Below are 20,646 nucleotides of genomic sequence, written 5' to 3' on the forward strand. Positions count from 1 at the left end.
TTTTTTTCTAAGCTGTAGCTAAGTTCTTACTATCTAGCATTTACACATAGATGCATCATCACCAATATGGGGTTAGTATCTTGCCCAAGAATATTTGGCATGCAGACTGGAGCAGACTGCGAACCACCAACCTTCTGGTTGGTAGATGAGCTGCTCTACCACCTGAGTACAGCCACACACTGAAACGTATTTTAAAGTCTCTCAGTATGGTCAGCCCATACTCAATTTATTATGGTCAGCCCCTTTGCCACCACTCCCCTCACAATTTGAGTCCCATCAGTCCAATATGTACACCAACATGCCAGAGGGCCAAGGAGTGATAAGACTTCAGACCTGCCTACAACTCATCCTTCTCATTTTGCTTACTGCTAACTGCTGGTGGAACACCTGCACTACCACAGGTCGTACTGATAGTGGACTGAACCACCTCCTCAAGTTCCTTCTTCTTGGCCTGGAAGTCGTCCAGGTGAGCATCTTGGTGGGAGTCCAACCATTCAATCTTCTCCTCCACTGCCTTCTCAATGGATTCAATCTGGTTCTTCAGGGAATATGCGTAGCCCTCCAGCTCATTGTGAGCATTGATCCTGTCTTTCACCTTCTTGTCTTCCTCAGCAAAGTGCTTGGCGTCGTTCACCATGCGTTTGATGTCCTCAGGCATTAGCCAGTTCTGGTTAGTTGTGATCTTGTTCTTTTTGCCTGTGGCCTTGTCCTCAGCAGTGACACGCAGAATGCCACTGAAGTTAATCTCAAAGGTGACTTTAATCTGCGGTACACCACGAGGAGCAGGGGGGATGCCAGTCAGGTCAAAGGTAGCCAGGAAATGGTTGTCTTTGGTCAAAGGATGCTCACCTAAAAAAAAAAAAAAAGGTGACAATTAGACTTGTGGAACATATAATTTAACTGTCACGTGTTTCTTGTCATTGGATTCTTTTTATAAAGCACTATATTGGAACTTGAAAAAACAATATCCAAACTCTTACCTTCATAAACTTTGATGGTGACAATAGGCTGTTTATCAGAGGTTGTAGTAAACATCTGGGCTTTTTTGGTGGGCACCACTGTGTTCCTGGGGATCAGCTTGGTCATTACTCCTCCAACAGTCTCAACACCAAGGGTCATGGGGCATACATCCATAAGAACCACATCACCTGCAACTGAAGGAAAAGGTTTAGTAAACAGGATCACATTTGAAAGCTCAAGCCTATTAAATAAAATTTTTCTAAGAGTCATGACTCACCAGTGTCCACCTCTCCAGAAAGCACACCAGCCTGCACAGCAGCTCCATATGCAACAGCCTCATCATGGTTAATGCCTCTACATGGCTCTTTGCCATTGAAGAACTCCTTCACCAACTGCTGGATTTTGGGGATACGAGTGGAGCCTCCAACCAGGACAATCTCATCAATGTCAGACTTCTTCAATTCAGCATCTTCCAGCACTTTCTGTACAGGCTTCAGGGTGGACCGGAACAGGTCCTGGGTTTTAAAGAACACACAAGTTGTCCTACCGCTTCTTCATTAGGATTTGATATGCATTATTTTCAAAACCAGATTAATATCTTACCATGTTCAGCTCTCCAAACTTGGCACGAGTCAGGGTCTCAGTGAAGTCTTCCCCCTTAAAGAATGACTCGATCTCAATGTGGGTTTGGTGCCGGGCAGATAGCGCCCTCTTGGCCTTCTCGACCTCGCGACGCAGCTTCTGCACAGCACGGTTGTCTTTGCGCACATCTTTGCCAGTTTTCTTCTTGTACAGCTCCATGAAGTGCTCCATGACACGCTGGTCAAAGTCCTCACCCCCCAGATGAGTGTCACCATTGGTGGCCACCACTTCGAATACACCATTGTCAATGGTCAGAATAGAAACATCAAAGCTGCCACCGCCCAGATCGAAGACAAGAATGTTCTTCACTCCATCCTTCTTGTCCAGGCCATAAGCAATACCAGCAGCAGTTCTAAAGAATACAGTGAGAACTTATTGTTAGAAGGGAGGACAGGGACATTTTTTACAGTTTCAAATAGCAGATGATCAAATTCATTTTGATTGGATGCTTACGCCTCATTGATGATTTGCTTAACATTCAGACCAGCAATGGTACCAGCATCCTTAGTGGCCAGGCGCTGGGCATCATTGAAGTAGGTTGGGACAGTGATCACAGCATGTGTGACCTGAGGAAAAAGGATAAAGTTAGATTTGACGATACACCAATTAATTAAGATTAGCATTTTTGTACCTTCTTTCCCAGGTAAGCCTCAGCTGTCTCCTTCATCTTAGTCAGCACCATCGCACAGACCTCCTCAGGAGCAAAGGTCTTAACCTGGCCACCACCAATGTCAACCTGGATATGGGGCTTGCTCTTCTTCTCAATAACCTTCACAGGAATATACATCAATATTAATTTAACAAGAATTTAGCTCAAACATGACCCAAAGAACCAACAAGTTTTATTTTCAGTTTAGAAGCTCACCTTGAAGGGCAGGTACTTGATGTCCTGCTGCACAGACCAGTCATCCCATGTCCGACCAATCAGCCTCTTGGCATCAAAAATGGTGTTCTCAGGGTTAGAGGTCAGCTGATTCTTGGCAGCATCACCAATCAGACGCTCACCTTCACTGGTGAAGGCCACGTAGGAGGGGGTGATTCGGTTTCCCTGGTCATTGGCAATAATCTCCACACGCCCATTTTTGAACACTCCAACACTGCAAGATAACAGCTTGAATTCAGTCTGAATCTCACTTTTTTTTTTTTCCAACAGTGGTATCGTGTCATTATTTAAAGAGTCTGAAGTGACTTACCAAGAGTATGTGGTCCCCAGATCAATCCCAATCACAGTCCCAGTGTTCTTGTCATCATCGGCGGCGCCAAACACTGTGCCGACTAACAGAATCACAACCCACAAGAGCTTCATCTTTGTTTGTTTCCTCTCCAATCTACAAGGAGAAATGTATAAAAGAAATACAACATAAATCAATGTGGCCTTGAGATCAATAAGTGGACTAAGCCTCCCAAGTTCAAAAAGCCAATGGTACAGATGTGATTTGGTGAGTCCCAGAACCATGGCAGATTTGAAGTTGGTCTTAGAGAATAAATACTATAAATTTTTTATGACTGTGTTATTGTACCTAGAGTAGAATCAGTCCAGTGTTCTTTTAGCAACTTAAAATATATTGACAAAACTGTGCAACGTTTGTTGCAATTTGTAAAAATAAATGTTTGACTGAGTGAATGACTTTTTTTTTTAACTAATATTTTAATTTTTTTTCACAAATCATGGTCACAATACATAATGAAAACGTTGCCATTATACAAAAAAAAAAAAAAAAAAAAAAGAGAACCCCCCCCCCCCCCCTCCCTCCCCACCCGAGGCTCATGTAAACAGAAACAAAACAAAAACAAACAAAAAACGTATGTCACACGTCTGGAAAACACGTTTCTATATAGTCAATAAATGGGTTCCAAGTCGCAGAGAATTTTTGTTGTGATGAGAGAACTCTGTATCTAAGTTTTTCCAGTGGTAAAAAGAAAAGCACCTCCTTTAACCATTGTATGTATGAAGGAGCCTTATCAGACTTCCAGTGGAATAGAATAAGTCTACGGGCAAGCAACGTAGCAAACGCTATGGCATTTTCCTGAGATTTACTAATTTTGTATTGAAATGGCATAACTCCAAAAATGCCAAAGCGGAAATCAAGCACTAAATTCTGTGCACTGATGTGAGATAATACTTTAAATATATTTCCCCAGTAATTATCCAGGTTCGGACAAGACCACATCATGTGACCCTCATTTGCTGGATTATATCCACACCTGGGACAGGCAGGATCGGCTTCTGGGAAAAATTTTGAAAGCCTCTCTCTTGTATAATGAAGACGATGAAGAATTTTAAACTGAATTAAACCATGGCGCATGCAAAGGGAGGAAGTATGTATACGATTCAAACAAGATCTCCACTCATCATCAGATCAATCCACCCCAATGTCTTTTTCCCAATTATTTTTAGTTTTTTCCCAAGTAATAGGCCTTAAGCTCTGTATCAGTTTGTATATGACGGAGATTCTCCTTTTGCCAAAAGGATCCATTTCCAAAATGGTATCCACTTGATTTTTGGGAGGTAGGTAGGGGAAAGAAGGAAACAATGTTTTTGCAAAACTTCGTATTTGCAGATATCTAAACATATGTGAGGTTGGTATATTGTAATCTCTCAGCAGAGCGTCAAAGGTGTTAAAAGTTTCTCCTGAAAATAAATTGTAAAAAAACTTCAAACCATTATTATGCCAAATTTGGAATGCTTTATCTGAAATGGATGGCAAAAAAAAAAAAAAGGGTTAAAAGCAACAGGAAAAAAATTACTAACCTGTTGCAAACAGAAGTGCCTTCTGAATTGAAGCCATATTTTAATAGATGTTCTTACAACTGGATTTGTTATTTTCTGTTTTTGATTTAGAGCTAGGGATGAGGTTAGGAGGAGAAGTGGATTTGACATCAGTTCCATTTTTACCCAAGCCTCACCCTCGCTGTTCTCATAAACATATTTCCAGTGCAATAATTTGGTGATATTAGCCGCCCAGTAGTAAAAGATAAAATTTGGCAACCCTAGCCCACCAGCCTCTTTTGGTACTTCCAAATATGTTTTTTCTATTCTGGGATTTGAATTTTTCCAAATAAATGTTGCTATTAATCTGTTTAAATCTTTGAAACTTGATTTGGTTATAAAAACAGGAACCATTTGGAAAACATAGAGAAATTTTGGTAAGACCGTCATTTTAACTATATTTATTCTGCCTGCTAATGAGATCGGAAGTGTTGCCCATTTTTTAAAATCTTGTGATGTTTGTTCTAACAAAGTGTCAAAATTATGAATCCGCAACTCGTTCATTGTACGGGTTATATTTATTCCCAAATATTTAAACGTTTCTTTTTCTAATTTAAAAGGGAAGGCAGAGAAATCTTGCTCTATGTTATTAATAGGGAACAGTAGGCTTTTTGAATAGTTCAATTTGCATCCAGATATGCGTCCGAAGTGGTCTAATACCTTGAGCAGTTTAGGGATTGATCCCGTTGGATTAGATATATACAGCAATTAGGTCATCTGCACACAATGATACTTTGTGCACTGTCCCGTCCCTAGAGATTCCAGCAACCTGACCGTCCTCCCTAAGAGCGATAGCTAAAGGTTCAATTACTAACTTGAAAAGATAGGGAGATAAACTACAGCCTTGCCTGCAGCCTCTACCAAGCTGAAAAATGTCAGAGGTTACATTATTTGTCCTCACTGCTGCAACTGGAGAGGAATACAGTATTTTAATCCATTTTCGAAACAATGGGCCAAATTCAAATTTATTTAGGACCGCATGAACATATGGCCATTCTATACGGTCGAAGGCCTTTTCTGCATCAAGAGAAATTATTATTTCTGACTTTTCTTTTGGTTCTTATGCATATAAAATATTAAATAGGCGGTGCATATTATAAAATGACTGTCGCCCTGGTATAAAGCCGGTTTGATCAGGATTAATAATTTTTGGCAGTGTAAGATCGATTCTATTAGCTAAGATTTTTGTGAGAATATTGTAATCACAATTTAAGAGGCTCACCGGTCTGTAGGAGCTGCATTGTGAGGGATCCTTACCCTTTTTGTACAGCACAGAAATTATGGCTTGTTTCATAGTATCTGGTAATTTCTCTTGAAAGAATATTTCCTGGTATACATCTTTGAGTATTGGTGCTAGTTTGTCTATAAATATTTTATATAGTTCAATAGGGAAACCATCAGGTCCTGGTGCCTTGTTACTTTGCATTGATTTAATTACTTTGTGTCACGGTTAGGTGGTCCTCACCGATTACCTTGCCACTTTTTGGGGGTGTTTGTGTGTACTGTGTCGTGTCTCCTCTCCATCTTGTGCATGTGTTTTGCTGCGGAGACATGTACCTCTGGAAGCCGTGGCACGGCACGGCAGCTGACCCGAGGGGTGGGTCCGGAGCTGGAAGCGTCGCACCTGTATGTACAGTGGGGCAAAAAAGTATTTAGTCAGCCACCGATTGTGCAAGTTCCCCCACTTAAAATGATGACAGAGGTCAGTAATTTGCACCAGAGGTACACTTCAACTGTGAGAGAGAGAATGTGAAAAAAAAATCCATGAATTCACATGGTAGGATTTGTAAAGAATTTATTCGTAAATCAGGGTGGAAAATAAGTATTTGGTCACCTCAAACATGGAAAATCTCTGGCTCTCACAGACCTGTAACGTCTTCTGTAAGACGCTTTTCTGTCCCCCACTCGTTACCTGTATGAATGGCACCTGTTTGAACTCATCATCTGTATAAAAGACACCTGTCCACAGCCTCAAACAGTCAGACTCCAAACTCCGCCATGGCCAAGACCAAAGAGCTTTCGAAGGACACCAGGAAAAGTATTGTAGACCTGCACCAGACTGGGAAGAGTGAATCTACAATAGGCAAGCAGCTTGGTGTGAAAAAATCAACTGTGGGAGCAATCATCAGAAAATGGAAGACATACAAGACCACTGATAATCTCCCACGATCTGGGGCTCCACGCAAGATCTCATCCCGTGGGGTCAAAATGATCATGAGAACGGTGAGCAAAGATCCCAGAACCACACGGGGGGACCTGGTGAATGACCTGCAGAGAGCTGGGACCAAAGTAACAAAGGTCACCATCAGTAACACACTACAACGGCAGGGAATCAAATCCCGCAGTGCCAGACGTGTTCCGCTGCTGAAGCCAGTGCATGTCCAGGCCCGTCTGAAGTTTGCCAGAGAGCACATGGATGATACAGCAGAGGATTGGGAGAATGTCATGTGGTCAGATGAAACCAAAGTAGAACTTTTTGGTATAAACTCAACTCGTCGTGTTTGGAGGACGAAGAATACTGAGTTGCATCCCAAGAACACCATACCTACTGTGAAGCATGGGGGTGGAAACATCATGCTATGGGGCTGTTTTTCTGCCAAGGGGACAGGACGACTGATCCGTGTTAAGGACAGAATGAATGGGGCCATGTATCGTGAGATTTGGAGCCAAAACCTCCTTCCATCAGTGAGAACTTTGAAGATGAAACGAGGCTGGGTCTTCCAACATGACAATGATCCAAAACACACCGCCCGGGCAACAAAGGAGTGGCTCCGTAAGAAGCATTTGAAAGTCCTGGAGTGGCCTAGCCAGTCTCCAGACCTCAACCCCATAGAAAATCTGTGGCGGGAGTTGAAAGTCCGTGTTGCTCGGCGACAGCCCCAAAACATCACTGCTCTCGAGAAGATCTGCATGGAGGAATGGGCCAAAATACCAGCTACTGTGTGTGCAAACCTGGTAAAGACCTATAGTAAGCGTTTGACCTCTGTTATTGCCAACAAAGGTTATGTTACAAAGTATTGAGTTGTATTTTTGTTATTGACCAAATACTTATTTTCCACCCTGATTTACGAATAAATTCTTTACAAATCCTACCATGTGAATTCATGGATTTTTTTTTCACATTCTGTCTCTCACAGTTGAAGTGTACCTCTGGTGCGAATTACTGACCTCTGTCATCATTTTAGGTGGGGGAACTTGCACAATTGGTGGCTGACTAAATACTTTTTTGCCCCACTGTAATTACTTCGCCGGCTACAACTGATCTGAAGCAGCCCTATTTAACGGTGCAGTCGAGTCACAACCAACGCTGGAACGTTGAACTAAACCGGGTAGCGTAATCGTGGCTAGTATACTCAGCTTGTGAAAGAGAGACGGTTGTATTACAGTGCGTGTGCTTTTCTCATCTGCCCTCAGGATTCAGAGATCGGAGGAGGAGCCGGCACAAGGAGCGGTTTTGGATTATTACAGCACTGTCACTGCGGGGAGAAGTCATCGTATAACTGCACTGCTCTTTCTGAATTACAGACTCGAACTATTGACTCACCTTTTCACTGTGAATAAATTCACTGTCACTCTGCAAGGAGTCTCGCACCTGAGTCCTTTAATTCCATTTCATCATGACACTTTGACAATTTCACTAATGGTTATCTCTCTATCAATTTCTGTTCTGTCATTTACAGATATTTGTGGAATCGGTAATCTATCAAGCGTTTCAGCAATCTTTTTTTCATCAACCGGATCTGAAGTATAAAGACTGGAACAGAATATTTTAAACTGGTCATTAATGGTTTTCGGATCGGACGTCTTTTCTCCAGAGGTTTTACAGATTTCAGAAATCATGTTAGCTGATATGGATTGCTTAGTTTGATGTGCCAAAAGTTTTCCGGCTCTTTCTCCATGTTCATAGAACTTTTGCCTTTGTTACACCCTGGACTAGGCAACCGGGGTGCAACGTAGAAAAACAAAGATAAGGAAAATAAAACCACGAGGAAAAACACTAAGGCTCTCCACCAAAATCCCAAAACGAAAGTGTCTCAAAACGAAAGTAGTGACAAAACCCATTTACAGCTATTTACAACAAACTATTTATTTACAACAAAACACCAAACTATTTACAACACGGGGAAGATCGCAACCATGACACACTGAAACACAAGGCTTAAATACATAGAAGGAGCAATCAGGGAATGGACCACAGGAGGGAACACAGATGGGGCAAATTAGACCTGACGAGACAAGGAAATGTAAACTGAACACACTAAGATAACACAGACTTTCAAAGTAAAACAGGAAATACATGACAGTCACGGAAAAACAAAACACTGACAACACCGAAACGTAACACCTTGATTTGAAAAATTAACGTTCTGTTTGCTGAATGGACCGAATTTTGTATTCTGAATTTAGTAATAATTTTCTCTTATAGAGGTCTGGTGTTGGATTTTCTGCATATAAGCAGTTTTTAAGCACTCTTTTATACTGTTGGCTAGGTTGTTCATTTGTTGTAAGTATTTCTTTTTTGAAATGATACATATGAAATTATCTGGCCTCTAAGATAGGCCTTTAATGCCTCCCATACAACAGTCATTTTCATCCCTTGGGTTTGATTTGTCTCTAAGAAAAACTGTATTTGCTCAGAGACCATTTTTTTTTAAATGAGTCTTTAGTTAGGAGTAAAGGATCAAGCAGGCCAGTTTTTGACTTGAGCGTTCATAAAAATTTACATCTAATTGTACTCGACTATGGTCTGAGATAACAATAGAGTTGTATTGGCAATCTAAAACCTTGGGAAGAATTCTATTATCTAAACTATTATCTTATATTATCTATATTACTATTAAACTATTATCAGCATTGTAGCAATAACTGCCGTAGGTTTCCCGGTGTTTTCAAAGCCCTCCTTCACCCCTACAATACGTGCATTGCACCGGCGTTGTCGCCCCTCGATGTTGTCCAACTTGCTGGTCAACTTAGCAACGTCCGATTTCAGCTTGCTAACCTCGTTTTCCAACTCCACTGTCCGGTCTGAAGAAGTATTCAAAGCAAACTCAACACTTTCCAAACGGGTCTCTTGCTTCTCCAGATCTTCTTTGATTGTGTCTATTTTATCATTTAAATCTTTCGTGCTTGAATCGATACGGTCCAATATCCTCTTTTCAGAGCTAGCAATAGCTCTCATAATCTCACTCATGTCATGGGGTGGTGCCTCCGGTCTGTCCTCAGCATGGTCCTGTCAGGATCTGACGGCGCCCTGACCGGTCGACCTGCCAGTGTGTGTATATCTGTGTGCGTGTGTGTGTGTTCACCCAGAGATTGACGGAGGATTTACGGACACTAAGGAAGCACTTGGAGGAGAGACGGGCACTCACTACCACGCACAGGCTTACACGGAAGGAGGGACGCACTATCACCATTGTTGCACATTTGAGCTGTTGTCACCTTGCTGCACTGTAAATAAATGCACTGTCATTATTTCTGAGCTCCGCGCCTGAGTCCACTCTTTAACAACCGTGACAGGTCCGAGGCTTTTGCGGCCTGCTCTTTCCCCGATCTAGTTTTGCTCATATTTCGTACACCGTAGCCTTGAAGATGTAAAAAGTGCCTCAGAGCAGCACACGGGCGTGTTATCGTACTGTTGTTAAAAGTTCGTTAGTTTTGGAGCAATGGAATTATGAAAAAAGTTAGTCCATTGAGGAGCCCTGTACAACACGTCTTCACATGGCTACCAGACACGCCCCCCTCCAATCTGAGTGGGTGACTTTTAAGTCACTCAACATTTTTAAATAATAGCCTTTCTTACTTCTTAAACACAGACTACTGTAATTTATGATTTTGCCAGTTTAGCTCACTATGCACCAACCTAGACCCCAATTTAAGACAACCGGCGCCAGTTCGAGTCTCACCTGCTTGACTTTGTTGTTGAAGTCTTGAATCCTCTCTTTTAGAAAATAAAATAGTATGAGCAGCGATAACCTTTAGAAGTTTCTCTTTCCCTTCGTGCTCTGTTTGTGGCAGCACTCAGCAGAGAACCAGTGTCAGGTTTCCTAGTAGGCAGTGCAGAGCAAAATGAAACTTCAAATCTCTGTCATCACAGCGACTTGTGAGATAACGACTCAAAAATACATCTATATGTGTACAGTCAGTGGGAGACTAATACATTGTTCTTCTCACAGTTTCAGTTTGGTAGAGAAATGTTTCTCTCTGCGTCATTCAGACCCGCCCCATTTTTCAACTCTGCCGTCACCAGGTTCCTCATTTCACATACTGACGCTATCACAATAATTTTAGTAAAATTCTTTCACTTTCGTTACATAAAAGAAAGAGGAATTTGGTTATCTTGGCCCATGAGAAGTCTAAAACAAATAACAATGATATGGATAAATCTCAAGTTTTTAGGAAAGTAGGAGACTGTTGTCATAAAGTGGATTGAGGAGAGTGGAGCTATGCACTTGCAAACAGAGTTCAGTTCCTTGCAAAACAAACAAGCTTAAAACAAGACAAAATCTGTTGTTCTGCAAATTAGTTTAAGAATTTAAAAAGACATGGTGATTTTTTTTTAACTACTATACTAACCCTTTTTAGTTTTGCAATTATTTGCTATATTGAGAGGGTTTATTTTATTTTTACTTTATTTTGCCCATTAATTTGCAGTAGGCCATTCAAGGATGAATTTGTTGGTGTTGGGTGTAAAGATCTGGAGGGATATTTTTGTTTTATTGTATCTTTATTTTTTATTCTATTTTTCAGTTTTATTGTTTTAAGGCTTGATGAGAGAGTTACTCCATTACACCTTGTGTCACTTAAAAATGTGAATTTGATTGATGGCTTTGATGTTTGACTAACACTTTCTGTTCTATCACATGACCAGGATTTTCCCAGTTACAAGAAGTGTGAAGGGACATGTGCAGTGAAGTGTGCCAGGCGCGTGACCAGGACATGGCCTCTCCTCTCAGACTGATGAAGTACAATCTCTGTGCATCTTAGCTGTGCATAATAAATGAATGAAAGGCAGGTTTGTGATGATGCCTGAGGTACAAAAGAAAAACAAAAGCTCTAGACCTGGGCTGCTAATTAAGTGAAGCACAACATACAGACACATTTGACTGCTTGCATCACTAAAAAAACCCACTGATACAAATGAAAAAGAGCGATAATGAAATCAGCTTGTTAAAACTCTGAAGAGGAGATGTTTGCTATGATGCAGGTAAGTAACAGCAAGGCATACCTGAGGTGATGTTGCAGGAAGTTCTGGGTAATACAGCAGATCAGTGATGTATCAGAAGCTCCAGTCAAAGCACTTATGGCTGTATATAGACCGATTGATCACTGTAGTTAGTTTACCTGCCTTCTACTTTAATTCTGTGTAATTAAAAACAGATGACAAAAAAGTAAAGACAACAATCGCTTTTGCTGAGCTAAATGAAACAAGTAATCAATCAGTAATTTAAGCTTCTTTCTGTGGAGAGTAAAGTGGTATTATATTTATTATACTATATTGCAACTAACCTTCCCACCTCTCTCTATATAACTGTATTTACCACAGGGAACAAACTCTCCCATTACCGGGAAGAACCCCAACGTACAGGCAGCAAGCCGAGGGGATATTAGGTATATATATATATATATATATATAGATAGATATATATATAGATAGATATATATATAGATAGATATATTTAGGTCACGAGCAGTTGTCCAAGCATTTCACTACATATCGTACTGTGTATGACTGTGTACGTGACAAATAAAAATTTGAATTTGAATATTAGAAAACCCAACCCAGCCCACCGCCTCTCACCAGGGGCAACTCCAGACTGAGACAGAGTCCAGCCCCTCTCCAGGAGACTGGTTCCAGAGCCCAAGCCATACGTTGAGGTGAGCCCGACTATATCTAGCTGGTACCTCTCAACCTCATGCACTATCTCGGCTCCTTCCCCACCAGAGAGGTGACATTCCGTATCCCAATCACCAGTCTTGGTAGCTGGGGTTCAGTCCTCCAGGGCCTTTGCTGCTGCCGCCACCAGGGAAACAATGCACCCGACCCCTACGACACCTCCTGTGGGTGTTGGGCCTGCAGGAGGATGGGCCCACGTCCCCTTTTCGGACTGTGCCCGGCCGGGCCCCATGGACTAAGGTCCGGCCACCGGACGCTCGCCCTGGGGCACCCTACCCCGGGCAGGGTAGACTGTTCCCTCTGTGATATTCCCACAAGGGTCTTCTGAATCGCTCTTTGTCTGGTCCCTCACCCAGGATCAATTTACCATGGGGGTTCACACAAATGCCTCCAGCACGATAAGGTAGCAATTCGCAGAGGGAATAATCTCTCTATGTAAAAGTCTAGAGCCTCTGAGGGTTATCTGAGTGCTTCTTACATTACACAAAGTAAAGGTTTCCATCATGGTGTTCATGGAACATCTGCCCACTTGTCTCTTGTCCTCACACAGTTCTCAGGGTATTTTACATCATTTGGCTCTCCAGCTCTCCAACAGGTCTTATTTTCAGTGTATTCCTCCCCCGGCAGAGACCAGTGCCACGTCCTGTTGTCTCTTCCTGGCTCGCTGTACAGTCCAATCCAGGCTTGTGTTTGTGTTTCTTTAATAAAGTGGTACTCATACAGCTGACATGTGATGAAGACACACTGACCTGAAACAGAAGAAATACTGTTGAATATCTGCTGATACAAGCAGGAAACTCATGTTCCCATCAAACTGTCCAGTTTACAGGTCAATCCTTGATTTTCTCAGTAAGAGTTCATTTGTTTAATGAGTCCTGATCAAACTAAAGGATTTCAGGTGGAAACAATCAGGAGCCCTGGTAAAATGATCACTCACCCATCAGAAGAAGCAGAAACAGACTCCACTGCATCGTCGCTCTGTCACATGAAAATGACTTTTCTTTCATTTGGAGGAAACAATGAATCCAGCAGCTCTTCAGTGTTTGATGGACACGCAGCACTTTATATTAAACACATATCTAGTTTGTCACACACTGCTGTAAGAAATATATGATTGTTCTTAATAAATGATCATCTGTTTAAAATTGTCCAAGAAGAAAAAAGCAACAGTTCAAATGTGGTCCACACAGCACCTCTGTACACAGACATGAAATGAGCCTGCAGGTTTGAAACTTACATCTGATTCTTCTCTGGTGTTCATGCAGACAGCTGTGCAGTAAATAACCATCTGTACTAACACACACTGTCTTTGTACTCAGTATTTCAATATGAACATACAGTTTTTACCCCTGACTCAAAGACACACTGTTAATATGAGTTATATACAGACTCATTTACATATTGCTATGGAAAGAAGAAACACTGGACTGTCCAACAAGCAGAAAGAGGAAGTTTCTAATATCCAAACGTGACAGCAGAGGTACACCTGAACAGGTCACCACTCTGTGACAGAAACATGAATATGAGTCTGTTGATTTTCGAAAATATAAACATAACGCTGCCTGTACTGATCAATATTGCTGGATCGCTCTGATGCTGACATGATCTTATAAACCTATCAAAGACTTTTTGCATGTACTGACGCAGCAGTCAATCCTGTTCCAGCTCTCCCTCCAAATTCACCCATCATCAGGTTATCGTCCATCGTTGAGTTAGTTGAGAACGGTATTGTAGATGTAAAGATGCATCTTAATTGAAGCAAAGGCAAAAATCTGGAATAAATTTGATGTGACTGTTCATATAAAATCCAACAAAGATGTGTGTGTGTGTCTGTGAAGGTTCTCAGTCATCCAGGTCATCGTAGTCAAAGGAGCTTGCAAAGAAAAGCGTCTGGACTTCTTTAAGTTACTTGAAGACGTTTCACCTCTCATCCGAGAAGCTTCTTCAGTTCTAAGGTCAAATGGTGGAGAGTCCCAGATATAAATCTAGTGGGAGTAACCCCCCACAGAGGGACAAAAGGACCCCCTGATGATCCTCTAATCACCTGAGCCAAGGTGTGAAACTGGGTGTGGGCCCCAATCAGACAGATTTTCGGGTGCGTTCATTGTGAAACCTGGCCCCACCTTATCATGCGAATTCCTGAGGTCAGATGGCCCAGGATGTGAGTGGGCGTTAAGGCGTCTGGGAAGGATCTCAAAACTGGATTATAGATGGCAGAGAGTTGGTGTCGTGTGTGTGTGTGTGTGTGTGTGTGTGTGTGTGTGTGTGTGTGTGTGCGTGTGTGTGTATAACCCAGTCATAAATTACATATTGTTATATTGGTGCAACCCTATAAATACAGTGTACCCCTTTGGCCTTGCCCCTTTTCTACAATTCCCCTGTGGGAGAGGTTGGTGTCATTTCTTTCCAGACACTGTAAAACACACATATAATGTATATTTAGTCACCCTGATATTTCTGAATGTGTGTCTTTAGTTCAGTTATTGTCATCATTGTGCCAGTTTTTATTAGATGCTATAAATGTGTAGTATGTGTGTGCCACAAATGTGTTTTAGGTGCCATTAACGCTAGCATGAATATATAATTCCGGCTAGCTTGGGAGTTGTGGTGGGTTGAGCTAACCCTCTCCCCCACTGTTTGTGTAGAGCGAGCAAGTTATTTACTTGGATGTCTTTCATACTTTTACTTTTACTTTTACTCTTTGTCAGACACAACGCAGAAACACACTGGTTACACGTGTGTGTGTGTGTGTGTGCGTGCATGCTCGCAGAAGGAATGTCTCGACAGGAGCCTTTTTAACCCTTTAAAGCCGGTCGGAGCGGCACGCTCTGTTTTGCGTAATTATTTTTAAATCCTGGTAGCACTGCAACTTCGTGAGCTAGGGCAATAATTTTTTTTGCATATGAAACCAGAGGAGTTGTACTTACATCTTATGCCATCAGCTTGTCCTCGGTCACGGTTTCCTTCCACATATAACTTTGCAAAAACTGCATAAAAAGCACTTGCAACAACAAAAACATAATATTCCAGAAACACGCTTTGCCGATCAGCTGTTCGTAACACTTCCTACGTTGGAATAGACGTCAGCGCGAACTTTTGCATGTCCGCCATTACCTGCCCGAAACCGGAAGTGACGTAATTTTCACGGAAATGTAGTTTTTTTTTTACAATCAAATCAAATCAAATCAAATCACTTTTATTGTCACATCACATGTGCAGGTACATTGGTACAGCACATGTGAGTGAAATTCTTGTGTGCGAGCTTCACAAGCAACAGAGTTGTGCAAAATACAGTAATGTAAACAAGCAAAATACAAGAATGGCTACATCTGAAACTAATAAATATATGTACAATATATAATAGTGTATGCATTTCTGGATGTGTATACTAAATATTTTCCTACGTGTGTGTGTGTGTGTGTGTGTGTGTGTGTGTGTGTGTGTGTGTGTGTACACATATTTTACAAATTAAATAGAGTAAACAATAATAAATATATAAAATATACAGAGTTGAATATGTGCAAAACAGTGGCATTACTGTACAGTGTGTAGTGCATAATGTTGAAGTTCCAGTAGTGGAGCTGAGGTGTCTATGAAGTGTTCAGCAGTCTGATGGCCTGATGGAAGAAGCTGTCTCTCAGTCTGCTGGTACGGGACCGGATGCTGCAGAACCTCCTTCCTGATGGAAGCAGTCTGAACAGTTTATGGCTGGGGTGACAGGAGTCCTTGATGATCCTCCCCGCTTTCCTCAGGCAGCGCTTCCTGTAGATGTCTTGGAGGGAGGGAAGCTCACCTCCAATTATCCGTTCAGAGCACCGCACTACTCGCTGGAGAGCTTTGCAGTTGTAGGCGGTGCTGTTGCCGTACCAGGTGGTGATGCATCCAGTGAGGATGCTCTCAATGGCACAGTGATAGAAGGTCCTGAGGATGCGGGGGCTCATGCCGAATCTTTTCAGTCTCCTGAGAAAGAAGAGGCGCAGCTGCGCCTTCTTCACTGTTTTGTTTGTGTGTACTGACCACGTAAGATCCTCAGCCAGATGTACACCAAGGAACCGGAAGCTGCTCACTCTCTCCACAGCAGCGCCGTTGATGGTGATGGGGGTGTGTACTTCTCTGCACCTCCAGAAGTCCACTATCAACTCCTTTGTCTTTGTGACGTTGAGGGTGAGATGGTTGTCTTGACACCAGTGGGTCAGGGCGCTGACCTCCTCCCTGTAAGCCGTCTCATCACCATTGGTGATAAGACCCACCACTGTAGTGTCATTCGCAAACTTCACAATGATGTTGGAGTTGTTAGTGGCTGTGCAGTCGTAGGTGAAAACCTATCAGGGCCTCATGAGCCTATACTGGTGTTTTTAAAAGTTATGTTTGAGTTTATGACTTTCTGTGTCGTTTCTGGGATGCTTAGGACTCATATTGCACTGCTGGAAATAGTTTATTTTGATGCATATGCTGCTTTTTTGCAAATTTGCACAATAATATTTATTTTAGTTTTTCCTGCAGTGTATAAAAATTGGTGTATTTCAAAAATAAAACTATGAAGACACTCAAAATAAATTTCCTGTGGTGGGAAACTATTTTGTGCAACTTTTTTGTACTTACAGTTTTGAAGGATAAGCCTCTTAAATTTCTCTAACTAGAAATATATGTTAAAAAAGCAAAAACGATTTTCAATTTTTTTGTAGTTTATTGCACTTTTTTGCAATTTATGTAATTACTATGCACTTAATGCAGACATATTATTAAAATCTGGGCTATAATTGTTGTATTGATGTATAGCAACTTGAAATGCTCCCAAAAATGGCACCACACCATTTAAAAATATAATATAAGCTCTGGCGGACTTGGTTCTATGGTAGGTCTTAAAGGGTTAAATGCATCCAATCAGCTTTTTTTTTTTAACAAGAGGTGTAGATCATACATTGTAATAAAAGTCTTCTTTTTCATATTTTATAAACATGAAACTCAAAAGATTTTGAATTCATGCTCTTGTGAAAAAATATATATCTCTGTGTCACAATGATTTCTATAAAAACATGTTGTTTATGGGGACAATATGACAAATCTTTCATGGCTTGAACCCAGATTCTTTCCATTTTCATAAAAAGTGACAGCTCAGACATCTGTTAATGAGAGAACATTAACATAACGTTCCCCTTAAATCCAGGCAACATTAGAGCAACCAAAAAGCAATAGCACAACCTACTGAGCAAATGATGAAATGCACTCTCGATATTTTGCTCTTTATGAAGAAACTAGAAAAAAAATCACTGATGGAAAAAGAGGAATTTATTTTTAAAAAGTGGATGGAATGGATGGATGGAAAATACACCCATTTTATCTGAATTATTTGCTTAATTCAGATACTGTAATATTCAATTCAATTTTATTTATATAGCGCCAAATCACAACAAAAGTCGCCTCAAGGCGCTTCACAGATACAGAGAAAAACCAACAATCATATGACCCCCTATGAGCAGCACTTTGGCGACAGTGGGAAGGAAAAACTCCCTTTTAACAGGAAGAAAGCAGAACCAGGCTCAGGGAGGGGCGGGGCCATCTGCTGTGATTGGTTGGGGTGAGAGAAGGAAGACAGGATAAAGACATGCTGTGGAAGAGAGACAGAGGTTAATAACAGATATGATTCAATGCAGAGAGGTCTGTTAAAACTGTCTATTAAAACCGTGTTGAGTCAAATGGGTTAGGGCCACATTACCATGTCAAATATACCATTCAACATTTGATGCTTTTACAGGTGTTTAAGAGGGAAAATGCTCTTACATTTTTGTAATGCAGAGCCTTATTCTGGTTGGTAGTGAAGTATTTACGTTAACCTCTTAATAGTTTTTTATCTTGTCCCTTTCATCTTACTTCTCTCTATCACCTTTTCTATTCCTTTGAAGAAATGAGGCTCCATAAACATAAACCATTACATCTTACACCAGCTGACAAACTGTCAAGTCAGCTTTAAACATTACTTTAAAGTTGCTGCACCGGATAAACGGTGACCATTGAAAAAGTGAAAAAACAATATTAGACAATATGCAAGTTACTTATATCACTGTCATATAATTGGTGCACATATCCTACACTGACCCATGAAAGCGTCTCCATGACAACGCGTGCTTGGCCCAGTTTGTTGGTCAATGTTAACATAATGTTTTCATGCAAAGATAGTGGAGGTAGTGGATGGGCCAGATGATGCACCGGGTGATCCAATTGAGCAGGAGGACAGGCAGGTGGCAGACGCTGAACTCCGGATCGAAACCTAGACACAAGTAGGCAGATTTAACGCAGCTCCAACAAGATATTAATGCAACACTTTCGTGGGAGTCTCGTTACCACAGAGAGTTGATTAACGGACTGGCGTGGAGCATCAGTCAGCACCGGGTTAAGTAGCTCTTCAGGTAATCACCCCGATGGAGAGCAGGTGTGCCGGTGATGGCCCAGACTGGGGGTGTGGCTACATTCCACACACAGGACCACGGACCATGACAAATTCAGAGGCTGCTTGTAGCCCGATTACGACACAGCGGCACGACGAAGGCTGCCCAAATTCATAGTAGACTCCTCTAAATGCGTCCGAGAAATACGTCCTCCTTATAATAAGCATCTCTTAAAATGTTTGCAATATTGTAACATTTCAATATAATATAGAAAAAAAAAAAGGGAGAAAAAAAGTTACCGATCGGGCTCCCCGATCCTTATTGCGCATGTGCAAAGTTGGACCGTACAGATCGGGTCTACCTGTGGAATTAGTTTTAATATTACTCTTTCTGGGTCACAAAATAAACTTTTAAGATATTTTCAGGCAATAACGTAGCTGTGTAAATTTCTAATATCTGTTCAGTTTATTAAGACAACACATATTTGCAAAAGTGCTCCGACGTTTTCGGAGACGTCTACTACCCACCAGCTCGATAGCTAGCTGGGTGGGGTGGGGTGGGGGGTTTCAATTAAGTCACTTAGATAACTTAAAAATGCTATTGTTGGGCTTTTTCAGTGTTTTACTAGTTCCATCCTCCCGGGTCCTCAGGAGGATGCAGCCTAGGCGCTTGTAGAAAATCTTAATAACACATGTAGTTAGCTTACCTGCTAGGGTAAATGGTCGGCAGCTCCCGCACTTGTCCAAAAAAATTATACACTCCAACTGCAGAAGTGAAAATCCTCAATGGTCGAAAAATTGCAATTTACATCCAAATCTAGCCACGATGGTTCAAATTTTCTTAGGAGGTTTTTAGTCTAGAACACATGGTAAACCACTATCACTCAGCTCAGGTCTGCTCAGGCTCAGTTGAAAGTCCGTTTGGTTTAGTTCAAACTTGTTCAGACCACATGTGCCAGTCATCAATGGGGTTTTCCACTGGTTCCCAACTTGACTCAAAAACTCTGCTCAAAAGTTGATAATCTTTGTTATGCTGTCTAGAAAATCTTAGTTAGGACAACAATGGGTAGACAAGCTTTTTTAGGTTGTAAATGGAAAGTTTTTTTTCCAAGTCAGTTTAATTTAAAAACTTTAATGAAATCAACAATTACTAGTTATCGTTTTTATAGTGTACTTTAATGTTATGAGCAATTGTAAGCTTTTTATTTTGAAGTTACAAGTATAAACAATGCTGTTACATTTACACTTAAAGTTTTTACTATAAGTATAGACATAGAAACAAGTTAACAACATTTTGTAATAAGTTTAATTGGAATTATGTACAATGGGGGAAAAAAAAACCCAACAACACATAAAAAAACACAATCAAACAGCCAGTGTCTTCATCTGTTCATTAATTGTCAAACCTCGCATTGACCCATAGTCCATGCTCGTCAGCACATGCTTTTAAAAAGAGGTCCATGTCCTCTGCAAACTGAAAAACAAAGAGGAAGAAGTCCCTCTACACAAAAACACTGCAGATGACAGGCCAGGCAAACATTTATTGACCTGTTTGAATGCCTCCTCATGTGAGCCTTTACGTTTTTTTAAAGAAGACTAAGACGACAGTGAGGGCATTTCATTTTCATGGACTTTCTATAAACCGCAGTTTCATTTAGCACAGAGGGAGGAGCACATGAATGTTCTACTGAAGATTCAGAAAATGGTTTAGATGCTGGAGACAAGACATTGAGAGTGAAGAGGGGAGCAGTCCTGATTGTGGTGGCTGACTTGACATTGAAGAATGCTGACATGACAATAAATGCCTTGCCATATCCCCATGCCGTATGATTGTAATCTTACAGACAAGGCAGTGAAAGTGTCCTGTCATCCTACATGGCAGCCAGCACTGGCATATCATTTTGTCTGTAAGAGTGGAAAAAACCCCCCACATGTAATCTAAATGTAGTTGTATAGAATGCAATCAGTTTATCTAACAATCAGATTGTACATATT

General features: G+C 41.2%; 1 protein-coding gene across 1 annotated transcript; it reads right to left on the minus strand.

The window, feature by feature from the left end:
- Positions 1–232: 232 nt before the first annotated feature.
- On the minus strand, positions 233–2,908 carry LOC146672970 (endoplasmic reticulum chaperone BiP-like). Its single transcript, XM_085401475.1, has 8 exons — positions 2,796–2,908; positions 2,468–2,699; positions 2,234–2,371; positions 2,056–2,168; positions 1,564–1,954; positions 1,238–1,475; positions 981–1,148; positions 233–849 (listed from the first exon to the last, which is right to left on the minus strand). The coding sequence occupies exons 1-8, from the start codon at positions 2,906–2,908 to the stop codon at positions 338–340; spliced, it is 1,905 nt and encodes a 634-aa protein (XP_085257601.1). The 3' UTR covers positions 233–337.
- Positions 2,909–20,646: the final 17,738 nt, after the last annotated feature.

This window comes from Rhamphochromis longiceps, linkage group LG3 (genome assembly GCF_057381845.1).
Source record: "Rhamphochromis longiceps isolate RC_006_pf linkage group LG3, R_longiceps_female_GT1.1, whole genome shotgun sequence".
NCBI lineage: Eukaryota > Metazoa > Chordata > Actinopteri > Cichliformes > Cichlidae > Rhamphochromis > Rhamphochromis longiceps.

What these genes read in the sequence shown, in the direction of transcription:
- LOC146672970 (XM_085401475.1), bottom strand. Translation starts at nt 2,908, where the DNA reads ATGAAGCTCTTGTGGGTTGTGATTCTGTTAGTCGGCACAGTGTTTGGC. An exon ending in CTGGGGACCACATACTCTTG is followed by an intron (nt 2,700 to 2,795) that starts GTAAGTCACTTC and finishes GTTATCTTGCAG; the next exon opens with TGTTGGAGTGTTCAAAAATG. An exon ending in AGTTTGGAGAGCTGAACATG is followed by an intron (nt 1,476 to 1,563) that starts GTAAGATATTAA and finishes TTTAAAACCCAG; the next exon opens with GACCTGTTCCGGTCCACCCT.